Source organism: Diabrotica virgifera, chromosome 4, assembly GCF_917563875.1.
Source record: "Diabrotica virgifera virgifera chromosome 4, PGI_DIABVI_V3a".
Lineage (NCBI taxonomy): Eukaryota > Metazoa > Arthropoda > Insecta > Coleoptera > Chrysomelidae > Diabrotica > Diabrotica virgifera.
This window is the reverse complement of record NC_065446.1, coordinates 102,861,722-102,885,334: the sequence shown is the minus strand read 5'-3', so window position 1 is coordinate 102,885,334 and position 23,613 is coordinate 102,861,722. Positions and strand designations below refer to the sequence as shown.

At 32.4% G+C, this 23,613-nt stretch overlaps 1 protein-coding gene across 2 annotated transcripts in view; it reads right to left on the bottom strand.

The window, feature by feature from the left end:
- The window catches only part of LOC114326703 (E3 ubiquitin-protein ligase Bre1), a 62,136-nt gene that overhangs the window by 15,148 nt on the left and 23,375 nt on the right, over positions 1–23,613 (bottom strand). For both annotated transcript variants that reach the window (XM_028275122.2, XM_028275123.2), the window contains exons 8-10: positions 12,309–12,531; positions 6,636–6,847; positions 4,281–4,434 (exon numbers count right to left, since the gene is read on the bottom strand). In XM_028275122.2, coding sequence (XP_028130923.1) covers positions 4,281–4,434; positions 6,636–6,847; positions 12,309–12,531 — 589 coding nt within the window. The remainder of the gene's footprint in view (positions 1–4,280; positions 4,435–6,635; positions 6,848–12,308; positions 12,532–23,613) is intronic.

The following is a 23,613-nucleotide window of genomic DNA, read 5'->3' as shown; positions in this document are numbered from 1 at the left end:
AATCATTTTCTCATTATATCAAAATCACACCATGGAACCCTTGATCTTTTCGGATATGACATTCTAATATAGACAATAACCAAAAATTTTGTTGAATTTCCAACATTTTAATTGATTCACTCTATTTTTCATTTAGATTAAAATTAAAAAATAAATCTCAGCTATCAACATTTAATAAATTTACTTAATATCAACTTTGGTCAATACAATATTCAATCTAGAATTTCAATAGTTTAATATGTGACATATTCTTTTTACATTTAGAGCTTACAATCAACATTAATTTTCTTCTTTGATCAAAACATGTACATTTCTTTCAGCGCAGTTTTCCTAATTTAATATCAGTCTTTATCCATTTAACAATTCACACAATTTAATTTCAAAACAGTAATTATATTTCATTTATTTGTCCACTGAACATAGGCAACTTACCTTATCACCTTTTTAATAATTTTTCTAAATTTAGATTTTCAATAGTTCTATATGGGACAAACTCTTTACATTCAGTCATAACAAAATATTTTTAGAGAAGATTTCTTGATTAAGATATGTACATACATTTTTTCAATTCCACTTCCCTTTTTTAATATCATTTCCTTTAATACCTCCAATAATTCACATTACAGATCTATAGATTGGTATTTTCTCATTATATTCGTTGGTTCCCTGAAACATATGCAACCGACCATTCACTATTGGCATTACTTCCAATTCTACAGCTGCTACTCTATTAAAATATCATATTTTGATAAAAAAAAAAAATTTTAAAAATTTTCTATATAATTTTCAATAATATTCATTCATTATAACTTTGCTCAAATTAATATAATTATTATCAGTCCTATACAGTAGACAAACAGTCTATGACGTCACAGCATATAAGTAGAATTTTGCTTTTGTTTACGGTGCACTAATGAATATATCATTATAGCTTATTAACCTTTATTTACAATTTAGAATTCATATCAAACAAATTTAATAGTTGCATATTCACAATTGAATAATTAAGTTAAATATTAATGCACATTGTCAAAAATTTTTCGGTTGACATTTGAGAAATCCACCTATCTTCTTTGACATCTTGTCATGAATTTTCAGGCACCAATCTGTCTAATCAGTTGGTTGTTAACCTCTCACCTGATCACAACCTTGTGCTAATTCCGAGCAAGGATGACATACATCCACATGTGATACATTTTTAATCTTAAGACATCGACTTATTGTCGATTACTATACAGCTCATAATGTAGCAATAATGTTATTTTGAGGTTTTACACCTATTCAAGTGGCTAGTTTCAATTACTTGTACACTGGACGTAAGTAACCACATTTTCTTTTTTAACTGTCAAAATTTCACCCTTTTGCATTTCAATCTAAGTGGTTCACTTATTTCCAGGTTTACACTGAGGATGGTCAGTTTGACCGAAAACGTTTTGTACAACCACTCCCTTGTGGATGAATTTTAAAATTTTTTAATAAATTTATAATATACCTATATACAACAGAAGTGTTTACTTCATTCTACGTTGTCTTAACAAAGGTATACAGCCAACTACAGGGTTTACCCTTTTAATGTTTTACATATTTTATAAACTAAAAACTGTGAATTATTTTGTTTCCTGTGTTGAGAAACACGTGTGTTCTTATTTTGCCCACAATAGACTACTTTTTGTGCTTAGAATATTAGTTATTCAGATAGTTTATATTATTTTTATACTGATTATTTATATTATTGTTGGTTAAATCATCAAAATTAAAATGTATGTCAACCTACTCAATATCCAAATCTATTTTTCAATAAAAAAAACATTTACAGTATTCCTCAACATTAATTTCTAAGTTACATTTAATACCGAACGTCGGTTGTCATAACAACGTTAAACCCCGCCCCAAAACATTTGCGATAACTCTGCTGATGCCGGTGTTGAATTAGACCGTTATCCGTTATTTACGTCTTGACACGGTATTAACGTTTACCTTTGCGATATCTCTCTAATGTCTCGATCCCTCCAGCGGTAAAAACTGGTTATTAGTGGCCATCGTCAGCATTACAAATAACACGGGAAAGAAATTTATACGGAAGAGCAAAGTATTTATCACCTCTGCTAGTTAGGCAACGCTAATGGTTTTGGCTGCACTTTCTCCTGCAGCGAATGAATGTATCTTGATGTATCTGCGAGCATACCAAGCATTAGGCGGTAGATAGTTTAACCAAGCTTACAATATCACATATTCTAAAAGGAATCACAAAGATTGGCTAGAACTAAAATAAAAAACTGGCTAGAAAATTCCGGCTGGTATTTGGCTGGAAAATTCAGGATCCATGATTTTTTTTCATATTAACTCGATTCTTGTGAAAAATTATCAATTTATTGAAAGTGTTCTTTATGTTTTGCCAGTGTCAATTTTAATTTTTCCCGACACGTCACAAACTATATTAAAACGAAATTTTCGACATTAATAGGAAACTTTGTTAAATGTAACGCAAATACGGTATGCGGCAAAATAAAGAGTACTGAAATGCGTAGGCCTCAAATTTGTATGTGTCATGTGCCAAAACGTACTGAATGGTTTGCGAACGTCGTTATAACATATATGTGGGGTGTAGTGTGTAATGTTATGTGCTTCAGAATGGTTCTCAGTTTTGCAGAAATTTTTTTTATCGGTACTATTTTCGGTCACACAGCCTGTGAGTCTCTTCTAATACTGCTCATTTGGGGAGATCGCCACTCACCAGCCCTAACGCCACCTGATGCGTACATATGGGGAATGCTGAAGGGGGCAAACCGATCCGGAATTGCGGACTAGGATTAAATATTTTTTTCGCGCCAGAGGGCATCTTTAACATCTGTTTTATCGGGAACGTCGTCGTGAATAGTATTTGCAAGGCTATATCATGTATACTAAATATATAAATAATCATAAACATTTCAATATGTATTTCAGTACTATTTATTTTGCCACATACCGTAGAATGAACTAATTTTTTTTACTTTTTGCTAGATAGACAGCTGGAAATTCTTTATAACGTAAATATACAGGGTGTCCAGAAACTCTACCGACAAACGAAGACAGGAGATTCCTTAGATAATTTTAAGATATTTTAACCCAATTCACCTAGTCCGAAAATGCTTCCTAAAGGAGCTGGAGCTCTTTGAAGATGGCGTCTTGTAAGTAGTTTTTCTTAAATAACTCCAAAACGCTTCTATTGAGAAAAACGAAAATTGGTACACATATTTATCTTTCACAGATAAAACGACTTCATGCATTGCGAATTTCTAGTACCGGTCATAGGCGTCCGTTTTGCGTAGGGCAACAATTATTTTATCGCATAACTTTTTTATCTTTAATTTTTAAGCATTTTTGACTCTCGATTGTTAAATTGTGAGATATTCTACAACTAAAAGGTACTCTTGTTTTAGGTCGATAGGATACACCGTTTTCTAGAAAAATCGATTTGAAAATTTTTCTTTTTTTTAATTTCCAAAAAAAATAAAAAAAAAACTATTTAGAAATCTGAAAACTGGTACGTTTATTTATATTTCAGAGATGAATCGATTTCATTAACTGCAAATTTCTAGTACGGGTCATATGCGTCCGTTTTGGGTAGGTCAACGGTTATTTTATCGCATAACATTTTTGTCTATCATTTTTAAGCATTTTTACTCTAGATTATTAAGTTATGAGGTATTCTAGTACTAAAAGTTACTCTTGCTTTAAGCTGATAAAATACACCGTTTACTTTGAAACTTTTTTTAAATTTTTGTTCAAATTCAAAAAACTAAAAATTTTCAATTCGATTTTTCTACAAAACCGTGTGTCCTACGGACTTAAACCAAGAGTACCTTTTAGTACTAGAATGCCTCAAAATTTAATAATCCAGTGTCAAAAATGCTTAAAAGTTAAAGACAAAAAAGTTATATGATAAAAAACCGTTGCCCTACCCAAAACGGACGCCTATGATCGGTACTAGAAATTGGCAATGGATGGAATCGATTTATCTCTGGAAGATAAATATACGTACCGATTTTAGTTTTTCTAAATTGAAGCGTTCTGGAGGTATTTAAGAAAAACTAATTACAAGAAGCCATCTTCACAGAGCTCTAGCTCCTTTAGGAAGCATTTTCGGACTAAGCGAATTGAGCTAAATTGTCTTAAAATTATCTGAAAAATCTCCTGTCTTCGTTTGTCGGTAGAGTTTCTGGACACCCTGTATAAAACATTCTTATGAAAATATGTAAAATAATACTTATAATAGAAATAAAATTAATTTTAACCACCTGCAACTTTTTCATCGTCTGCCGAAGTTCATCCAAATCGGTTCTCAGCTTCTTCTCAGCTGCCATCAATTGCACCTTGTCCCTCTGCTCTTTGCTGACACCTTTGTACATGTCCAAAAGCAGCTTCATCTCCTTCTGTTCGTTCAACGATTTCCTGAAATTTTCCAAAATCAATTTGAAAATTGTTATATCAATGCTAAAAGATAAAAGATGGCTGGCATCCGGATTATAAGTCTATTAAATAACATTCTGAAGCTTTCCTTGCGAATCCTACAGAATAGAATAAACAGAAGATGTGACGAGGTCACCGGTCAAGAACTATTAGGCTTCAGGAAAGGCATGGGGACACGAGAAACCACTATTCTGTCTTCCAGCTCTGGCACAAAGGTGTAAATATCAACAAGCAGACCTTTTTGTTTGTTTTATAGATTTTGAAAAGGCGTTCGACAGGGTGCAGCACAGGACTTTGATAGGAAGATTGAACAACAGCGGAGTCGACAAGAGATTCTCAAATTATAGAAGCTATTTATTGGAATCAGACAGCAATCATAAAGACCAATGGTAACACGTCAAGGCCAATTGAAATACAACAAGGTGTCAGATAGTGTTGTGTGCTATCACCGATACTGTTTAAGTTCTACTCGAAGGTAATATTTGCGAACGCTTTATCGCACTTTTCAAAAGGTATCAGGGTAAACGGACAAAGAATAAATAATATAATAAAAAGGAAAAAAATCCTCTCATTGGCTGTATACCATAATAAAAAATTTACTAAGGAAGTAAAACTTCTCTTGTAGGTAGATGGTATATAAATTTATTAAATTTTTTTCTAAAAAGATCCAAGTTGGATTAAAGTGGGTACATCACTAGTACAAAACAACCGTTTTCGGACTAATCAGTCCATCATCAGGTTGAAACTTCAGATCCAAAGTAGTTGGAACTAGCTACATAGTTAGGTCGAATGACTTTAAAAAAATTAAGCCATTTCGGCTACAACAATGTTGACAATAAGTCGATGTTAAAAGAATACAATTAGACTAAAATGGAGCCTTCAGCTTGGCTTCAAACTGACAGACCTGTCAGTCTGAAGCCAAGATGAAGACAGGCTGTCAGTTTGAAGCCAAGATGAAGACTCCATTATAGTCTAATTGTATTCTTTTAACATCGACTTATTGTCGACATTGTTGTAGCCGAAATGGCTTAATTTTTGTAGGTCTGTCAGTTTGAAGCCAAGATGAAGACTCCATTATAGTCTAATTGTATTCTTTTAACATCGACTTATTGTCGACATTGTTGTAGCCGAAATAGCTTAATTTTTGTAATGTTAAGGTCATTCGACCTAACTATGTAGCTAGTTCCAACTACTTTGGATCAGAAGTTTCAACCTGATGATGGACTGATTAGTCCGAAAACGTTTGTTTTATACTAGTGATGTACCCACTTTAATCCAACTTGGATTTTTTAGAAAAAAATTTAATAAATTTATATACCATCTACCTACAAGAAAAGTTTTACTTCCTTAGTAAATTTAGTAAATATGTAATATCTGCTATACAGATGGCACTGTTTTAATGACTGATTCGGACCATTATGAAAATATCAAAAAAATAAAACTTTACGCCTTCCAATATGTTTTGTGAACCACCCACAGCTTGAATACGTAAACCAATGCAAATATCTCGGCTGCTGGTTCAACAATCGACTTTATATAACAACTATTATAAACAAAAAAATAAGAGCGGGAATAGAGATAGCCCGGCAATGCTTTATCAAAAAGATAAGCTTATTTTGTAAAGTAGCATTACTATCTGCTTTAGATGTCGTTTTCTGCATTGCTATGTATGATCAATACTTTTGTATGGAACGGGGGCCTGGAGCTATACTGCTGATGCATAAGTTAGAAGCCTTTGAACTCTGGTTTTATAGAAGAATCTTGAAAATACTTGTGAATGAACCATGCACACCACCAACGAAAATGTTCTGATTAGAATAGGTACAGATAGGCAGCTGCTACAGATCATCAAAGTTAGAAAAGTTAGCTACCTAGGACACATAATGAGAAACGAATAGTACCGCTTCGTGCCACTGGTCATCTAGGGGAAGGTTGAAGACTGGGCCGGCCTTGATTCAATATTTTTGTTTAGAGCCACATTGAACACAGACAGATTTGCCAGTGTAGTCGCTAACCTCCACTAAAGGAGACAGCACCTCAAGAAGAAGAATATTACAGCAAAATATCTTATTGGACAGAATATGTAGATTTTTTTCTACATATTCTGTTACACAAAAATCTTTCTTCAAAAATCTACAATTTTAACATAAATGCATACTAAAATATTCTACAGAAGTACTTACTTAAGTTGATTCTTTAAGTCCCTGACCAATTCATTCTCAGCAATTTTAGCTTCTTTCGCTTTCATGGCTTCTCTGTGATCTTTCTCAGTTTTAGGAACTACTTCTTTCTTCACTGTATTTTTCTCCTGTTTAGGAACACCCTCTTTTTTAACCCCAGGGGAATCGCTAGCACCGGGATTTTGGTCTTTGTTTCCTTCCGCATCTTCAGCTTGCTACAGAAATTATACAAAAAAATATATGTATATATAATCGGGTAGTATTTTTGGTAAACCGTATGATAAATTTTCTTTTGAACTTAAAAATTACTGCATCCATGAAATCCAACAAAAAAGTTAAGGCAATCACAGGAAATAGTCAATCCCCATCTTATTCGAAATAGTAAATCAAGACAATAATACTTTATTAATAATAAATCTTTATTGATACAAGAAGGATCATCTTCTTTTTGTGCCTCATCTTTTAAGGACATTCTTCTTCTTTTAGTGCCTATTCGTTTCGAATATTGGCGATCATTCTGGCTATAATTATTTTATTAACTGATGCTTTAAATAGATTAGTTGTTGTGGAGAACCATCTCCTCAAGTTCTTTAACCATGATATTCTTCTTCTCCCATATCCTCGCTTTCCGAATACTTTACCTTGAAGGATTACCTTCAGTAATCTGTATTTAGTGCCGTTTCTCATTATGTGTCCGAGATATTCCAACTTTCTCCTTTTAATGGTATACATCACCTCTCTTTCTTTACCCACTCTTCGTAATACGGTCTCGTTGGTTATCTTGTCCGTCCATGATATCCTTAGGATTCGCCTGTATAGCCACATCTCGAAGGCTTCAAGTTTTTTCTCCATTGCTTCAGTGAGTGTCCAGGATTCAACTCCGTAATACAATATTGAGAAGATATTATAACATCGTAGGAGCCTTATTTTTATCTCCAGATCAAGGTTGTGGCTTTTAAAGAGTTTGGCCATGTTATTGAATGCACTCCTAGCCTTCTCTATTCTCCATTTTATTTCTTGTGAGTGATTCCATTGTTCGTTTATTATTGTTCCAAGATAGTTATACTGTTTTACTCGGTCCACTGGTGTATTATTGATAAGTAGTTGGGCGTCTCTAATTTTATTTTTGCTGATGATCATAAATTTAGTTTTTGATATATTTACTTGAAGTCCAAATCTTTCACTGACTTCATTTACTTTGTTTATTAGTTGCTGTAAACTGTTCAAACTGTCTGCAAAAATAACGGTGTCGTCTGCATAGCGGATGTTGTTTAGGCGATCTCCATTTAGAAGTATTCCATGTTCGCAATTTTCCAAGGCTTCACTAAATATTTTCTCTGAATATAGGTTAAATAATATAGGTGAATGTATACAACCTTGTCTAACGCCTCGTAGAATATGGATCGCTTCCGTTGGTTCACCTCCAAGATTCGTTCTTATTGTGGCTGATTGGTTCCAGTATAAATTTTGTATTATACGTCGGTCTTTATCATCCATTTGAGCTTTTGTTAGAACATTCATCTTTTTCGGTGTTGAACTGTATCAAATGCTTTTTGGTAGTCCACAAAGCAGGTGTAAATATCGCAAGTCATATCTCTGCATCTTTGAAATAAAACCTGTAAACTAAACAGTGCATCTCTTGTACCTACGCCTTTCATGAATCCAAACTTTGTGTCTTGTATTCTCTCTTCGCATAGCTTGGAGCTCTACCTTCTTTTAGTGATATTATGGCTGCTCTTATTTCTGCCACTAGTATAGGTGGTCCGGTTTCCGTAGGTATTGGGGACTGGTTCTCCCTCTCATCAAAAAATAAATTTCGTATGTAATTTTTGCAGGTATTATTGATACTCTCTTTGTCCACGATTATCTCTCCATTGTCATTAACAAGTTTACTTATTCTTCTGTTTTTACATTTGCCTGTAATTTCTCTTACCTTCTTATGCACGTTGAAGTCGCGTATTTACTTTGCAGAATTTCGATTTCTTGGCATTTTTTCTCCAGTTCTTTCTGTTTGGCTTCTCTGACCTTTCTCTGTATCTCTCGCTGTAATGTTTTATATATGGAGTTATCGTTCTTGTTTTTCCTTCTTTCTGCCATTAGTTGCAGAATCTCTGTCGTCATCCATGTCTTATTCTTACCTTCTTCGTTCTTCATAAAATTATCTTTAATGTCGTCTATCGTTTTATTAAGGGATTCTATCTTATCTTCTGTGCTTTCCGTTGTATTATCGATTTCTTTGAATTTTCTATTTAATGTTTTGCTGACTATTTCTTTTACTTCGCTACATTTCAGTTTTCTCATGTCATGTTTTTTTACAGTTTTTCCGCGTATTTTCTTTAACTTGGTTCTATACACGCCCACTAAAGGATTGTGGACAGATTGATATCAGCGCCTGGGTAGGTTTTAACACTGTTGAAACTATTTCGATATCTTTTGTTAACAATCATAGTCTATTTGATTTCTTATAATAACGTCTTCTCTGTTGTCTCGAGGTGATTTCCACGTATACAGGCGTCTAGGTGGTAGTTTGTAAAATGTGTTTAGCACGATTAAGTCACGCTCAGCTGCAAAGATACTCATTGTTTCTCCGCGTTGATTTCTCTCTCCTAATCCATGTGGACCAATATGTTGCCCTTCTTTTCCGTTACCTATTTTCGCATTGAAATCTCCCATGACTATAAGGAGTTCGTGTCTCGGTATATCTCTTAAAAGGTTGCTTATTTGTTTGTAGAATTCTGATATTTCTTCATCACTATGGTCTGCTGTGGGTGCATAGGCTTGTATGATGTTTGTATTCACCGGTGACGTATTTATTTGTAACAGGAGGATTCTATCGTTCACTGGTATGGAGTTGTTGACATGTTTGGCTATACCTTTATGTGTGATCATTCCAACTCCATTTTCATATTTACCATTTTCTGATCAAGTCTAAGAACATTGGCGATCATTATGGCCCATTTTACTCTGTCTACAGCTCCAGCGGTTCTGAAGAGTTCTACTGTTGTTTTTCCACTCCAATTCCTTAAATTTTTGAACCAAGACGTGAGTCATCTCCCCTGTCCTCTTTTTCCTTCCACTTTCTCTTGTATAACTAATCGCATCAACTCATATTTTTCATTTCTTAGTATGAGACCAAAGTAGCTCATTTTTGGTAGTAACCTATATATCAATCTTTTTTGGACATTAGCTCTTCTTTGGACCTCATTATTTGTTGCATGATCCACCTATGGCATTCTAAGTAGCCTTATGAGAAATCACATTTCGAAATCCTCCACACGATTCAGAGATCTCACTTTAAGTGACCAGGTCTCACTTCTGTACATCAGGATGGGCCATATGTATAATTTCAAGACCCGGATTCTGAGGGTTAAAGGAACTTCACGACGAAGGAAGTACAGTAGAACCTCGATTATCCGTGCTCCTCGGGACCGGACATGGCACGGATAATTGAAAAGCACGAATAATCCGAACATTTATTTCTTATATATAATACATTATGTACGTATATACATACAATGTACCTACTCCCTGTACAGTCTCCCTCTCGGCGTATAGAGTTTCCGTCGAGTGATTTACGGTGAAGTTATTTTGATAAAACCTCAAAAATGCAATTTGATTAATAGAAAATCATAGCACGGATAATCCGCAGCCCGAATAATCCGCACATGGATAATCAGGGTTCTACTGTATTATCAAATTTAACGAAAGCCATCACTACACTTTTTTTCATTTCCAGGTTACAGTCCCACTTGTTGTTTAATGTAGTCCTAGGCGGTTAATTTTTTTAACACGCCCAATAGCTCTATTACTTATAATCAACTGAGCTTCCATATGGGATTGGCTGCTGATTATCATATACAGTGGAACTCCGTTAAGTCGGCCCCCGATAACCCGGAAGTCCGGCTAACCCGAACCGATTTCAAATACAAACATTTCAACAATAAAAATGTATGTATTATAATATTTCAGAGATAATGGGTATTTGTGTAATTTTAACTATACGATAGTAAAAATGACTCATGGCACACGGCGGCAGAGCGGATTATCGGAAACAAGAAACAATGGGCACCTGTATTCCTTTTTTGTACACCTATTTATTTTAAACTGCCTTAGCATTGTTTAAAAAAAGACTAGAAGACTATTTAAAAAATTCGTTTTTAAACAAAGGTCTTAGTCTGTTCTTAAATAACATAACATCTGTGACCGTATTGTGTGTAGTAAATACAGTCGTATTGTTCGCTTCCGTTATGTAATCGTGCTTCAGATAAGTTTGTGATTGCGTGTTTTTTTGTCTACGTAATGGCAACAAAACGTAAAAATATTGTAGTGACAATGGAAAAGTAACTAGAAGCATCATCTGGTGTTCGTACATCTACAGTATCGGATTGGAAGAAAAATAGAACTAAAATCGAAGAATTCTGTTTCAAAATGATAACAAAAGACAGTTTGGACAATCGGTGCAAAGCTAATAGAGCTAAAGCTGAGACTCTCGACGACCCTTTGTTTGTGTGGTTTTGTGCGGAACGCGAACGTGGTTTAAAAGTGAAGAAATGAACAATATTCTATACTCTATACAACTATACGCAATTTAGATGTGTACTGTGCATATATATTTCATGTTATTTCAATTATAACGAAGTTTATCTGTAAGTATAACATATTTTATTAATTTTTACCATATTCTCCGGCTAACCCGGATTTTCGATAACCCGGATCGGCCGCGGTCCCGATTAATCCGTGTTATCGAGGTTCCACTGTATTTGGTTTTCGTTATGTTGATGTTAAATCTGTACTCCTCTCCAACTCTATAAAGTATAAGTATTCACTAAATCTTGCTGCTCCTCTACATTTTTCGCTATTATGATCGCGTTGTCAGCATATCTTAGGTTATTAAAAGAAATACCATTATAGGTAATGGATTTTGACAAGAGCTATGCCCTTGAAGATTTCACGTAAACTTGTGTACTAAATCGGCATGACTCATAGCTATTGTCAAAATCCAATACCTGTACCTTTGATGCCTTTTTCCTTCTGTTATGCAAGCTGAAATATATTTTCAACATAAATATTTGAACAGTAGTGGGGAAAGAATATAACCCTGTCCTATGCCTTTCCTTATTTATGTTGTAAGTTTGATGAGGAAAATTAAAAATTAAATTTGTTTCTAAAGATTCTACTCTACATAATCGAATCTGTAAGAGTAAGAGCTGAGAAGTATTGAGAACTAGAGAGGCTTTGTTTGCTCTAACAGATATATTTATTACTGTATATTATAGAGACCAACAAAAACTCGGCTTAACACCGAAAAAACCAAGATATCGGTTGTAAATTGAAATCATTCGGAGATTCATATATTTTGAAGAATGTAATTGCTGTGCAGCAGCCTTGCTTTACTGGTTGGTACAGTAGTACAGCGATCAGCGAATAGTTTAGTGAATAAATATGGGAGACTAAGACTAAACACTTTTATAAACAAATTGCATACTTGTTTTGGAAGTTTTATCGCCAACAGAAATTCATTCAAAGATGTTCATCAAAAAAGTCCAAGTCTTCCTCTTATCTACAGTAAGAAATGGTAAAGAATGTTCGTTTTTGTTTTCTGGTAACCTCATACGATGAGACAATATGATTTCCACTACGTCATAGATCTATTCAACAAATAATAATCAAGCTTACCTCTGTATCTTCCTCTTCTTTTTTGACAGTAAGATTAGGCTCTTCTTTGATTTGAGAACATTCACTGCTTGACATGTCTTCTTCTTTAATCTCCTCTTTTTTGATTCCATCTTTACTATCCTGATTGGCGCCCTGAACTTGGCTTAGTTTCTGCTGAAGATCGTCTATTTCTTTCCGTAATTTGGGTAGTTCAGCATTAGCTTCTTTGTATTTCCTCTTATATCTATACGTAAAAGATTTTATTCAAGCTACAAAAATACTAACAATAGTTTTGCTGTCGTGAAAGTATTGTAACCAAAAGACAATATACATTTGAGACTCCCTGTATTATGCTCTGTTTATCGTTTTGTGAAATCTGAGATTATAGAACAATAAAAATGCTTTCAAAATAATTCATTAAAAGCTAGAAGGAATATCTGATATTCATTTTAAGCAGCTTAGCTCGATAAGAAAAGAACATACAGAAAACAAAAAACCCAATACGATAAACATACGATTAAGATGACATAGAAGAAAAGAGAACGAGTGAACATAGAAGAAAAATGAGACAAGTCACGCACGTAAGAAAATTCGATGAATATGATCTATGCATGTCATATTATTTGCTAGATCGGCCTGGGTGTAGGAAAGTAATTGAAGAAAGTATACAAGAGCACAAAGCTATAGAAACTGACCTGAAAAAACATAAAACATAAGGATCCTGGAACATGGGTGACTGCAGAGTTGCCAAATCCCAAAAGACAAGACACGCAAAGAGATTTTTCAAATAAAAGAAAATAGTAGAAAAAACTTCGACTATTAGAAAGAGGCTTTCAAGAAGAATAATATGAAATAATCAGAATGTTGATATCATTTTAAATGGTATTCTGAAGTCAGATTTACCAGATGGTTTGGAAATAACATAAGAAATAGTAATAGAACCGAGTAAAAACATATAAACCGATAAAAACAATATTATGAGGTTAAAGAGTCTCCTCGATGTTGGAATGAACATAAGTTGTTGAATTTGACAACTTTATAAAGTACCTACAATAATTTGAAGAAATCTGGTAATGATTTTTATCTGTATTTTGTTAGATATTTTAATAATATGTGAGATTAAATATAAGGAAGAAACAACAGACGTATTGAAAAATCAACTTGAAGTCAGAAAGGAAGATAATCTTATTACAGAATGAGTAATGGGGAACTGTACATACTCCTACCCCGTATGAAGGTCCCAATGGGAAAAACATATAATATGACCATTAAATAGTGTATTATCTCATTGTTTAATAATATACAGGGTGAGTTGTAAATTTTGACTAAAATTTCTATTCGTCATAAATTTTGAACAATAAGTTTAATGTGGCTCATGTTTTGGTCAAGCGTTACAATACTACCACCTAATCAACGGATTTATTCAAAATAGAAAAAAATAGTTACTTTTAAAAAGTCCGGTTAGTTCGTTAGTCCGAACAATTAGTTCGTTTTGATCACAGAGAAAATGTCACCCTGTATACGATTTTTAAAAGTCCTAATAAGAATTTAAATCTAATAATATCTAAGCAAATAAAATGGCATATTTTCCCCACACAATTATTAAAATTTAAGTTTTGAGGGAAAAATTTAATTCTTGCAAAAATCATTTTTTAAATCTACATATAATTCATTCAATTGGCTTTCACCTTTCTCTTTGTGAAGACAGAAATCAACTCAACCACCCACATGCTCATGGTATAGTCATATGACGCTTTGAGGTATATCTTTTTTTAAATTTCACCCATCGCCAGGGTTTAATATACAGTGATGAGCGCGCTAATAGCCGGCAAAATAGCACAAAAGATGGAAAACGTATTAAGTTGTGAGATAAAAAGAGATGAAACTAGTCGAGCTGGGAAATTTAGCGATATTAACCTTTATATTTACATTATATTGATTGTTTCCCACCTTTACACGTATCAGAGGAGTATGTCAACTAAAATTGTCACTGTGACAGTGGTAGTTGCCAAACTCGTGCGATACCTCTAAAGGTGGGAAACAATCAATATATTGTAAATTTATAGGTTAATGTAGCTAAATTTACCAGCTGGACCAGTTTCATTTCTTTTTATCTCACAACTTAATATGTTTTCCATCTTTTGTGCTATTTTGCCGGTTATTAGCGCGCTCATCACTGTATAACACGCCAATGTAAGGCTTTTAGTCGGCATTTTAATGGTTTTAACCCATGTATTTTTGGTGGCTTAGCATGTAGAGCTTGCTTAGAACACTGATGATACTCTCCTTAGAGCGAAAACGTTCTGTTTTTTAATGTGGCCCTTTATTGGGGTTTTCAAATAAATATACCTCTTACACAGAAGATCTTTTTCTTCAATGTTTGTAATTAATGGTATACAGCCAGCCAGGGCCGCGCCAAGGCTTTCAAGCGCCCCGGGGCAAGTAATTTTAGGCGCCCCTTTCCTCCTTCCCTTGTAAGTAATTTTTTGCAACTTAGTGAATAAGTCCATTTACTCACGGTTTTTGCTTCGGATTTTAAAGCACAGCTTGGATTGAAATAAAACTTGGCATGAGCGTAGCTAACATGTCAAAGAAAAACAGTGATATTGTGCCGATGTGTGCTTTTGCTCAGAGGATGAGTTTTACCCCTTCTCGGGGTTGAAAAACTATATGTTCAAAATAAGTCCGGAAATGGATAAAATGACTAATTCTAAGCCACTTTTGTTCTATAGAGTTTTTTCACTAAGTCAACACTTTTCGATTATTTGCGAGTGAATATGTCCATTTTTCAACAAAAAAAAAAAACACGTTTTTCGCAAATAACTCAAAAAATATTTTATCGAAAAAACATTCTTAGGAAAAATATAGCTTATAAAAAAGTGAAAAAAATGGTGTATGCATGAAGTGAGTAGACCCAGATGAAGCAGAATTTTAGCTAATGAAAACTAGGTTCTTATTCGTCAAATTCCAAATCAAATGCCTATTTCAACGAGAAATAAACAAAAAATGCACTTTTCGGGGTAAACTCATTACAACTTTTTTAAAGTGTTTTAGTTGCTAAATCTTCCAAGTTACGTATGTATCAATGCAGATAAAGTTTGAAAAAAAATATATTGGTGTTTTTAGTAAATATATTTATTTAACTTTTGTATCTTTGGATTTGTTTTCGTTGGGATAGTATTAAAATATGATGAAAAGAAAATTAAAAATTGTATAGAAAATCTGAGGGTTTTTAGGTTTTCTACGATTGATCAAGGGAAAAGTAATTGCGGGGAGGCTACAGTTCATAAAGAATGACATATTAACGTTATTTTTAATTTTTGGTATTATTTTAAATATTAAAATTAGTTTAATATTTAAATAAAAATACAATTAAACTGTTTAAAATATATTTATTTCGCCGAAATCATAATAATAGAAGTATAACTTCTTACGTGCGTAGAAGATACACACACTCTTTTTTTGTTGTTTAAAAAAGTTTCTAGTATCAAAAGTAAACAAGTTACGCTAAAATAATGATGGTCCTTTTTTTTTGGTAAACAAAAATCCTAAAAATCACCTCTTAATTAGCATATCAAATGAAATTAATTGTTACCGCTTCACCAGTTACTTTAGTTATATATTGTTTATATATAAGTTTCATCGATTCAAAGTGCTTGTTTTAAAAAAAAATGGCTTTAAAGTAATTTTTTTTTAATTTGGAAAAAATGACATTTTTTTTAAAAACTTAAAAATTATTATCTAGTGATACCAAAAATCTCAAAGAGTAAAAAATGTACGTTTTGCTTTTATGAATATTTTGGTTTTTTGTTTTTCTATTGGTTAATAGAGCAGTCATCATCGGTAAAAAAATGTAAAACCGTGGAATTTTGAGAATTAACACCGATTTTAATAAAAAATTGCATTTAAGCTCGGTTGACCCCCTTCTTCAAAATCTACCCTATGCCGAACCGGGCTTTTGCCCTGGGGGTGAAAACAACCCCATCTAGGAAATGAAAATTTTTCAATCAAAATAACTATGGAAGTCGTTAGATTGACCAATTTTGAGTAAATTTTGTTCTACAATTTTTTTTGCAAAGTTGATATTTTCCAAGTATATTAGCGATTGAAACTGCATTTTTCCTTGAAAAAACTCACGTTTTATAACCTTTTTTTACATTGTATAAAAAACTCACAATTTATAAAAAATTTCACTACATTCGAATTATTTGAGATTGATGGTTCTCCATTTCGAGGTTCTTCAAAAATAACCACCCCTTTAAAGAGCAATAACTGAGTGGTTATTGGGTTTACATAGTTTTTTTACATATTTGTCATGTGCTTAGGAAAGTAACATACCTACCGATAAATTATTATGAATACTATAAATATTTACAAAAAACAACGATTACACCATCAGGGGACAAATATGGTTCAGTTTAATAAGAGAAATAAGGGTTCGTACAATTATGGGATCAAAGTAATACTAACTGCCATTTTTATACCTACCTACGATTGGTAAGTTTTAAATTTTACAAGATAATAAAATATAACTAATATTTCTGATAATTTCGGTATTGTCAAAAAAATTTTTTCGGCTCCTACTGGCGCCTTTTGAATACGGCGCCGGGGGGCTCCGCCCCCCTTCGCCCTTATGGACGGCGCGGGCCTGCAGCCAGCTACAGGAAATTTTTCCTTCTCTTCTTCACGTGCCATATCAGAATTATCCGACGTTGGCGATCACCATTGCGAAGGCTTCTCGATCTTCCGCAATATGGAATAATTGGCCTGCATTTGATATCTGAGTCCATTCACGAATGTTTTTTAACCAAGAAACTTGTTTTCTTCCTACTTCTTTTCTTCCCCTCACTATATGTCCCAGATAAGACATTTTTCGATGTTTAACAGTCTTTAGCAGTTCTCTATCTTTGTTGACCTTCCTTAGTACTTCTTCATTAGTTTTTCTTGATGTCCAGGGTATCTTCAGCATCCGTCTATGAATCCACATTTCCAATGCTTCAATTCTGTTCATGATCGATACTTTTAGCGTCCACACTTCTGCACTATACAAAAGTACGGACCAAACATAGCACTTGACCATTCTTTCTCTTAGTTCTAAACTGAGATGATTAATTTTTCCTTATGGATTATAATCAAAATTTTTTAATGAAAAATTAAGTAATCCTGTAAATAAAAAATATGCCATTTTAATTGTCTATTTGTCTAATTGGTACAATTTATTATTATTAGACTTTTTAAAAACCGTATACAAAGTGAAATTTTTTCTATGAACAAAACAAACTAATTTTTTAAAACCTGACCTCATTTTTTTCTAGTTTGAATAAATCATTTGATTAGGAGGTAGTAGTATAACATTTGACCAGAACATGAGTCACATCGAATATACTACTGAAAAATTATGACGAATAGAAATGTCAATCAAAATTCACAATTCGCCCACACTCCTAGATACTGGAACAATCCGGAACATGACACCAACAAAACTAAATTAAAACGATATCACCAAAACTAGATTTGTAGAAAATTCACAACAACTAAATAACACAATATACACAATAACTAAATAATACAATATACACAACAAATTGTAACACAACTCTTATTAATATGTTTCTTTTGACAAAAAACGCGTTATAAAAGTTGCCTATAGAAACATTAGGTCTAGTTTTTTGTCCTAAAGAACTGTAAACTACCTTTTATCACCTTTATTTAATTTAATCCGGTTTTCTTATACTGAGTGAAAGAATTGTTAACAGTAAGTATATTATACTGTGTCCCAAAAATTATTTGACGATCTGGTACTCAGTAATAACATCTCCACATTATCACTTGTACCGTTATAAATGTTACACTTTTGTTTATTGTCTTCTTTCTTTCTCCCCTTCCTTTTACCCTATTAGGGTGTCGAATTTGGGCTAGTTATTTTAATTTCCATTCATCCATTTCTTCCATTCTTTTCTATTCTGCCATTAGTTCTTGCCATTATTTTCAATTCCTCGAGTGTTTTTTGTTTAGATTTTCCCGCCTCTACTACTTGCTGTATTCATTTTTTTATTGGTCTGCCTCTTTTTCTTTTTACGATGTTCTTTGCTTCGTGGATTTTTCTTGTAATTCTGTTGGGTTGCATCCAGTGGCGGCTCGTGGTAATTTAAAATGGGTGTTCAATTAAGGAATGTAATTATAGAAACGGTGAATAAAAGCAGCGGGCGATTGCGGCACATGCGAAAAATTTTTGGGGCCTCGCCCTTTTTTGTCTAAATGACACCGCACACATCTTATGGAATATTATAATGTCACTCAAATTCAATAAAACTTACATGAATAGATTCGTCTCAATTTAACGGGCATTTCGTATCATTGCGCCAACTCTTAATTATGATTAATTACGGCGCAAATTGCAATTAAAATTTATCAAAATCATATTTTCTAATTTCATAAAAATATCATTAAAACTATTACTCTGGGTGCTATTCAAAACAGCTTATACCCAGCGGATTAGTGAAACTATTATACTTTCCTACTTCTCACCAAATTATATATTTACTTATTGCATAGGCGTTCGTGAAAAATTATCAATAGTGAGTCCTTAGCCTGCTTGAATGTTGTGGAATACTAATCTTTTTTGTTATTTATGTATGGTAGGTATTCTTTTTCTCATGAGCAGCTTTCAGTGCATCACAGTTTTTCGATTTCTTTCTAACGCATTAAATTGTATGTGACAGAAAAAAAGGCACGTCTATGATTAGAGACATTTTATAACATTTATTCTAGTTGTCGATAGATGGCGCTATAATCGAAAAAAATATTTACTAATTATATAATATATCTACGAATATAATCTGTACAATTTATAAGACTATACAAATTAAAGAAAATACCATTTTATAAATGCAATAAACACAATTGATTTGTTTTTATGCCAAATTGCAAATAAAATGTGACAACTGTCAGATTTAACTAAAATGTCATGTTAGAATAAATGTCTATTATCACGGACTTACCTTTTTTTCTATCATTTGTGACGCACTGAAAAGGACTTTATACATAAAATCTGTAACTAATTTGGATTAAATAATGCGTTCATTTCCACACGACCATTGAGGTAAAATGCAAGGCGCCTTTTTTTCTGCATGGTTTCCCCATTAGTCCTAATCCATGTTGTCATTAATTATTAAAAATACATATAGAAAAATTTAAAAACCAAGTTGTGGTATTCAAAAGGTCCAAAATCGTTAAATACATTAAATCAAAGCGAATTAGAAATACAATTTAAACTTTAAAAATAATATAAATAAGTCTGGGATTTTTGTGTAAAAGGGCCTAGCCGGGTAAGATGATGAAAAGTGCCCCCAACTCGATTCGAATGTCATATAGGTCGCCGTTTAGCATATATAGTGAAACTCACTTTCTGAAATTTCTAGCCCCCTAAGCGGTCATGTGACCCACCTAGAGCCTAATTAGGGTTTTTGTTTTTATTTTGTATCTCAGCCGCATCGAGAACTAGCGAAAAACTTTAAATAAAAAGTTGTAAGCTTTAAAAAGTTCTGTTTGAAAATTTTTTTTTTTAATTTTTGGCGGGAAATTTAAATTTTAGAACGATTTTAAAATTTTAAATGAGTATAAAAAAATAACTAAGATATTCGTTTTCACGAAAAAAATATATAACGTGTATTTTTGCATAATGTTTCACCCTAAATTTTTTAAAATTTTTAAAATTGGTGAAACGCACCTTTAAAAATAAAAAACAGCATTTTTTCGGTTTTTTTTTGTCGTTTTTTTGATATAATTTTATACATATTTTTCAAAAAAGGTAACACCGTCACTAGAATAGGTAAAAAACTGAAAAATAATTGGGGTTTGCTTAATAAAAATGTTTTGTAATGCCATCCATTTTCAAGATACAGGGCGTTGAAGAAAACAAAATTTTACACATTTTTTACGATTTTGCCGAAACTACTGGCAACATTGTAATAAAATTTGGCGAGTTTTAAGAGGTAGTTGTTGTGCATTTTTTGACATACAATTAAGAATTTTATATTTATCATTGGGGCGCACAGGGGTAATGGTCTGAACTTTTTAAAGAAAAAAGATAGTACGCCCCTGACATATTTCAAATTAACAATCATTTTTTAATTCCTCGTTCAATTTGTGACAAAAAATATATCTTCCTATTTTTTGTCATACGACGACCCATTTTTATTCAAAAAATAAAACATCTTACCCTTACAAAGTATTCGAAGTTCTAGTAGTTTCTACATCTACATACAGATGTAAACTCGTACATCCATTATAAAAACTAATTCGAATACTTTGGAAGCGTTAAGATATTTTATTTTTTGCAGTAAAACGGCGCGTCGTATGAAAAAATGAGAAGATAGTTTTTTTATCGCAAATTGAACGGGGAATTCAAAAATGATTGTTATACCGGAGCGATAAGCCACCGAGGTAGACAGAGTTGGTCTTTTGCAATTAACACTAATTAGACGGTACTCCCATAATAGAGCCTGAAATAAATTTTACCTGAAACCGGGCCTTTTATACTATTATCGGTTAATCCAGGATGTTTATAGTGGTAACTAATTGAACTCAACCATTTACTGTTAAACATACCATAATTTGAAATATGTCAGTGGCGTACTATCTTTTTTCTTTGAAAAGTTCAGACCATTACCCCTAAGCGCGCCAATGATGAATATCAAATCCTTAAGGCTATGGGTACATAATTCGCAAATATTTTACGGCTATCCCTACCTTTTCTGTCTTTACATGGCAAATTACGTGTAGTAAAATTCACACTTGTATGGATATGTACATATTACTAGAATGTCATTCTACTTGACAATGTCATAACTAGCTTAAAGAGATGTCTTTTGAATGTTCTTGGATAACTGTTATTTTTTGTATAATTGCAAATTATTAATTCAGTTAATAAATGTGATAATTTTTTCACTAGCTATGTATTCAGTGATTGTAATAATTTATATGTACAGCCGGTTCCTAAAAAAACTGATACGACTCTTAGTAAGATTAGATCATGTTGAGCAGTGTATTTGATTGATCTAACATTATATTGATTATGACAGACAAATAATAAAATAAACAAACAACAAACAACTGATTCATGAAAAAACTAATAAGTATTTTAGAAAAATTTAAACGCAGGATGAAAGATTACATTATTACCGAGGGCGGAAAGCCCCTTAGAATAAACAAGCAGTTTCTATTGAATGAAATATTTGAAATTAAATATCACACTTTTTTTTATTTTCAGCCCTGTAACTTATTAAAATAAATATTATAGAAGTTTTCAGGGACTTTCAGCCCTCGGTAATAATGTAGTCTTTCATTCTGAGTTTAAATTTTTCAAAAATATTTATTAGTTTTCTCAGAATTCGAAAAAAAAATGAATACAATTAAAATACATTGAGAATTTTAACATGCGTCACAATTTTGCATTAACTCAATGTAAAATTTTAAACTGTTGAATTCCAGCTTCCCTAATTATTTGACATCAAAAGACATTAGAAACTATTTGTAGATGATTGAAATCTGTATTGAAAACAACTGTTAAAATTGTTCTACGTAATTAAACATATTCCAAAATTTTGTAAAAATGTAATACATTTCAGTTTTCAGCCCAAACTTAGGCCACACACAATGCGATAATGTTCACATTTTTGAACTGTCAATATTTTTATTTTATCATCTATTGTTTAAAAACAATACAGTTGCTAAGGTACCCTCAGTTGCGGAGAAAGTATTAATAATAAAGATTAATAATAAAGTCTAATAACCGTGGAACAGAATAAGCTATCTGACAAATTTTAAGATTTGGCAGTGACATTGACAGTATGTAAATATTAAGTATTTGTCCTTCAAAATACACTGCTCAATTTTCTACAAAATACGCGTCAAGAGTCGTATCAGTTTTTTTTGGAACCAGGTGTACCTACAACAAAAACTAATACTCAATCGAGAAAAGAGGAAAAGTGTCAAAGTGATTTTTTAATAATATATTGTTACTATATGGAACGCTTACAATTTTGAACATCTTTAACAACAAAATACTTGGATCACAGAATATATCTTAATGTATTCTCTGCTTCTGTCTTCCATAAATAATACACAATAAATAACTTTTTATAAAGTTCACCTCTTAAATCAATTATTTATCAAATACACTATATTTCAATATCATTTAATCAACAACTAAACATATTCCCGATTCATGTCAAACAATTATTTAAAATTGTCACTGATTGTCAGTGTCTGACTGACAATATTCTATTCGACTAAGTGCGTTGTATGACAAAGATAGATTTGGAAAATATTACCACGGCATTGTGTTCATTTTTTTCGAATCCTGAAAAAACCAATAAATATTTTTGAAAAATCTAAACGCAGAATGAAAGACTAAATTATTACCGAGGGCCGAAAGTCCCTTAGAATAAATAAAAAGTTTATTTTGAATGAGATATCTGAAATTAAAAATAACACTAAATTTTCTCTTAGATTTTCACCCCTGTAACTTATTAAAATAAACATTATAGAAGTTCTCAGGGACTTTCGGCCCTCGCTAATAACGTAATCTTTCATTCTGCGTTTAAATTTTTAAAAAATACTTATTAGTTTTGTCAGGATTCGAAAAAAATGAATCCCCATTTGAATAGCATTGCAACCGAAAAAACGTCTCTTAATCGTATGTCAAAACATGAACAATAACTAACTACCTCTTAAAACCCGCAAAGTTTTATTACAATGTTGCCAGTAGTTTCGGCAAAATCGTAAAAAATGTGTAAAATTTTGTTTTCTTCAACACCCTGTATCTTGAAAATGGATGGCGTTACAAAAAATTTTTATTAATACCAATTATTTTTCAGTGTTTTACCTATTCTACTGACGCTACGGTGTTACCTTTTTTGAAAAACATGTATAAAATTGTATCAAAAAACGAAAAAAAAACCGAAAAAATGCTGTTTTTTATTTTTAAATGTGCGTTTCACCAATTTTAAAAATTTGAAAAAATTCAGTGTGAAACATTATGCAAAAATACACGTTATATATTTTTTTTCGTAAAAACGAATGTCTTAGTTATTTTTTATACTCACTTAAAATTTTAAAATCGTTCTAAAATTTAAATTTCCCGCCAAAAATTAAAACAAAAATTTTTTCCGGACAGATTTTTTAAAAGTTTTAAAGCATTTTAAAGTTTTAGGGGGCTAAAAATTTCAGAAAGTGAGTTTCACTATATATGCTAAACGGCGACCTATATGGAATTCGAATCGAGTTGGGGGCACTTTTCATCATCTTACCCGGCTAAGTCCTT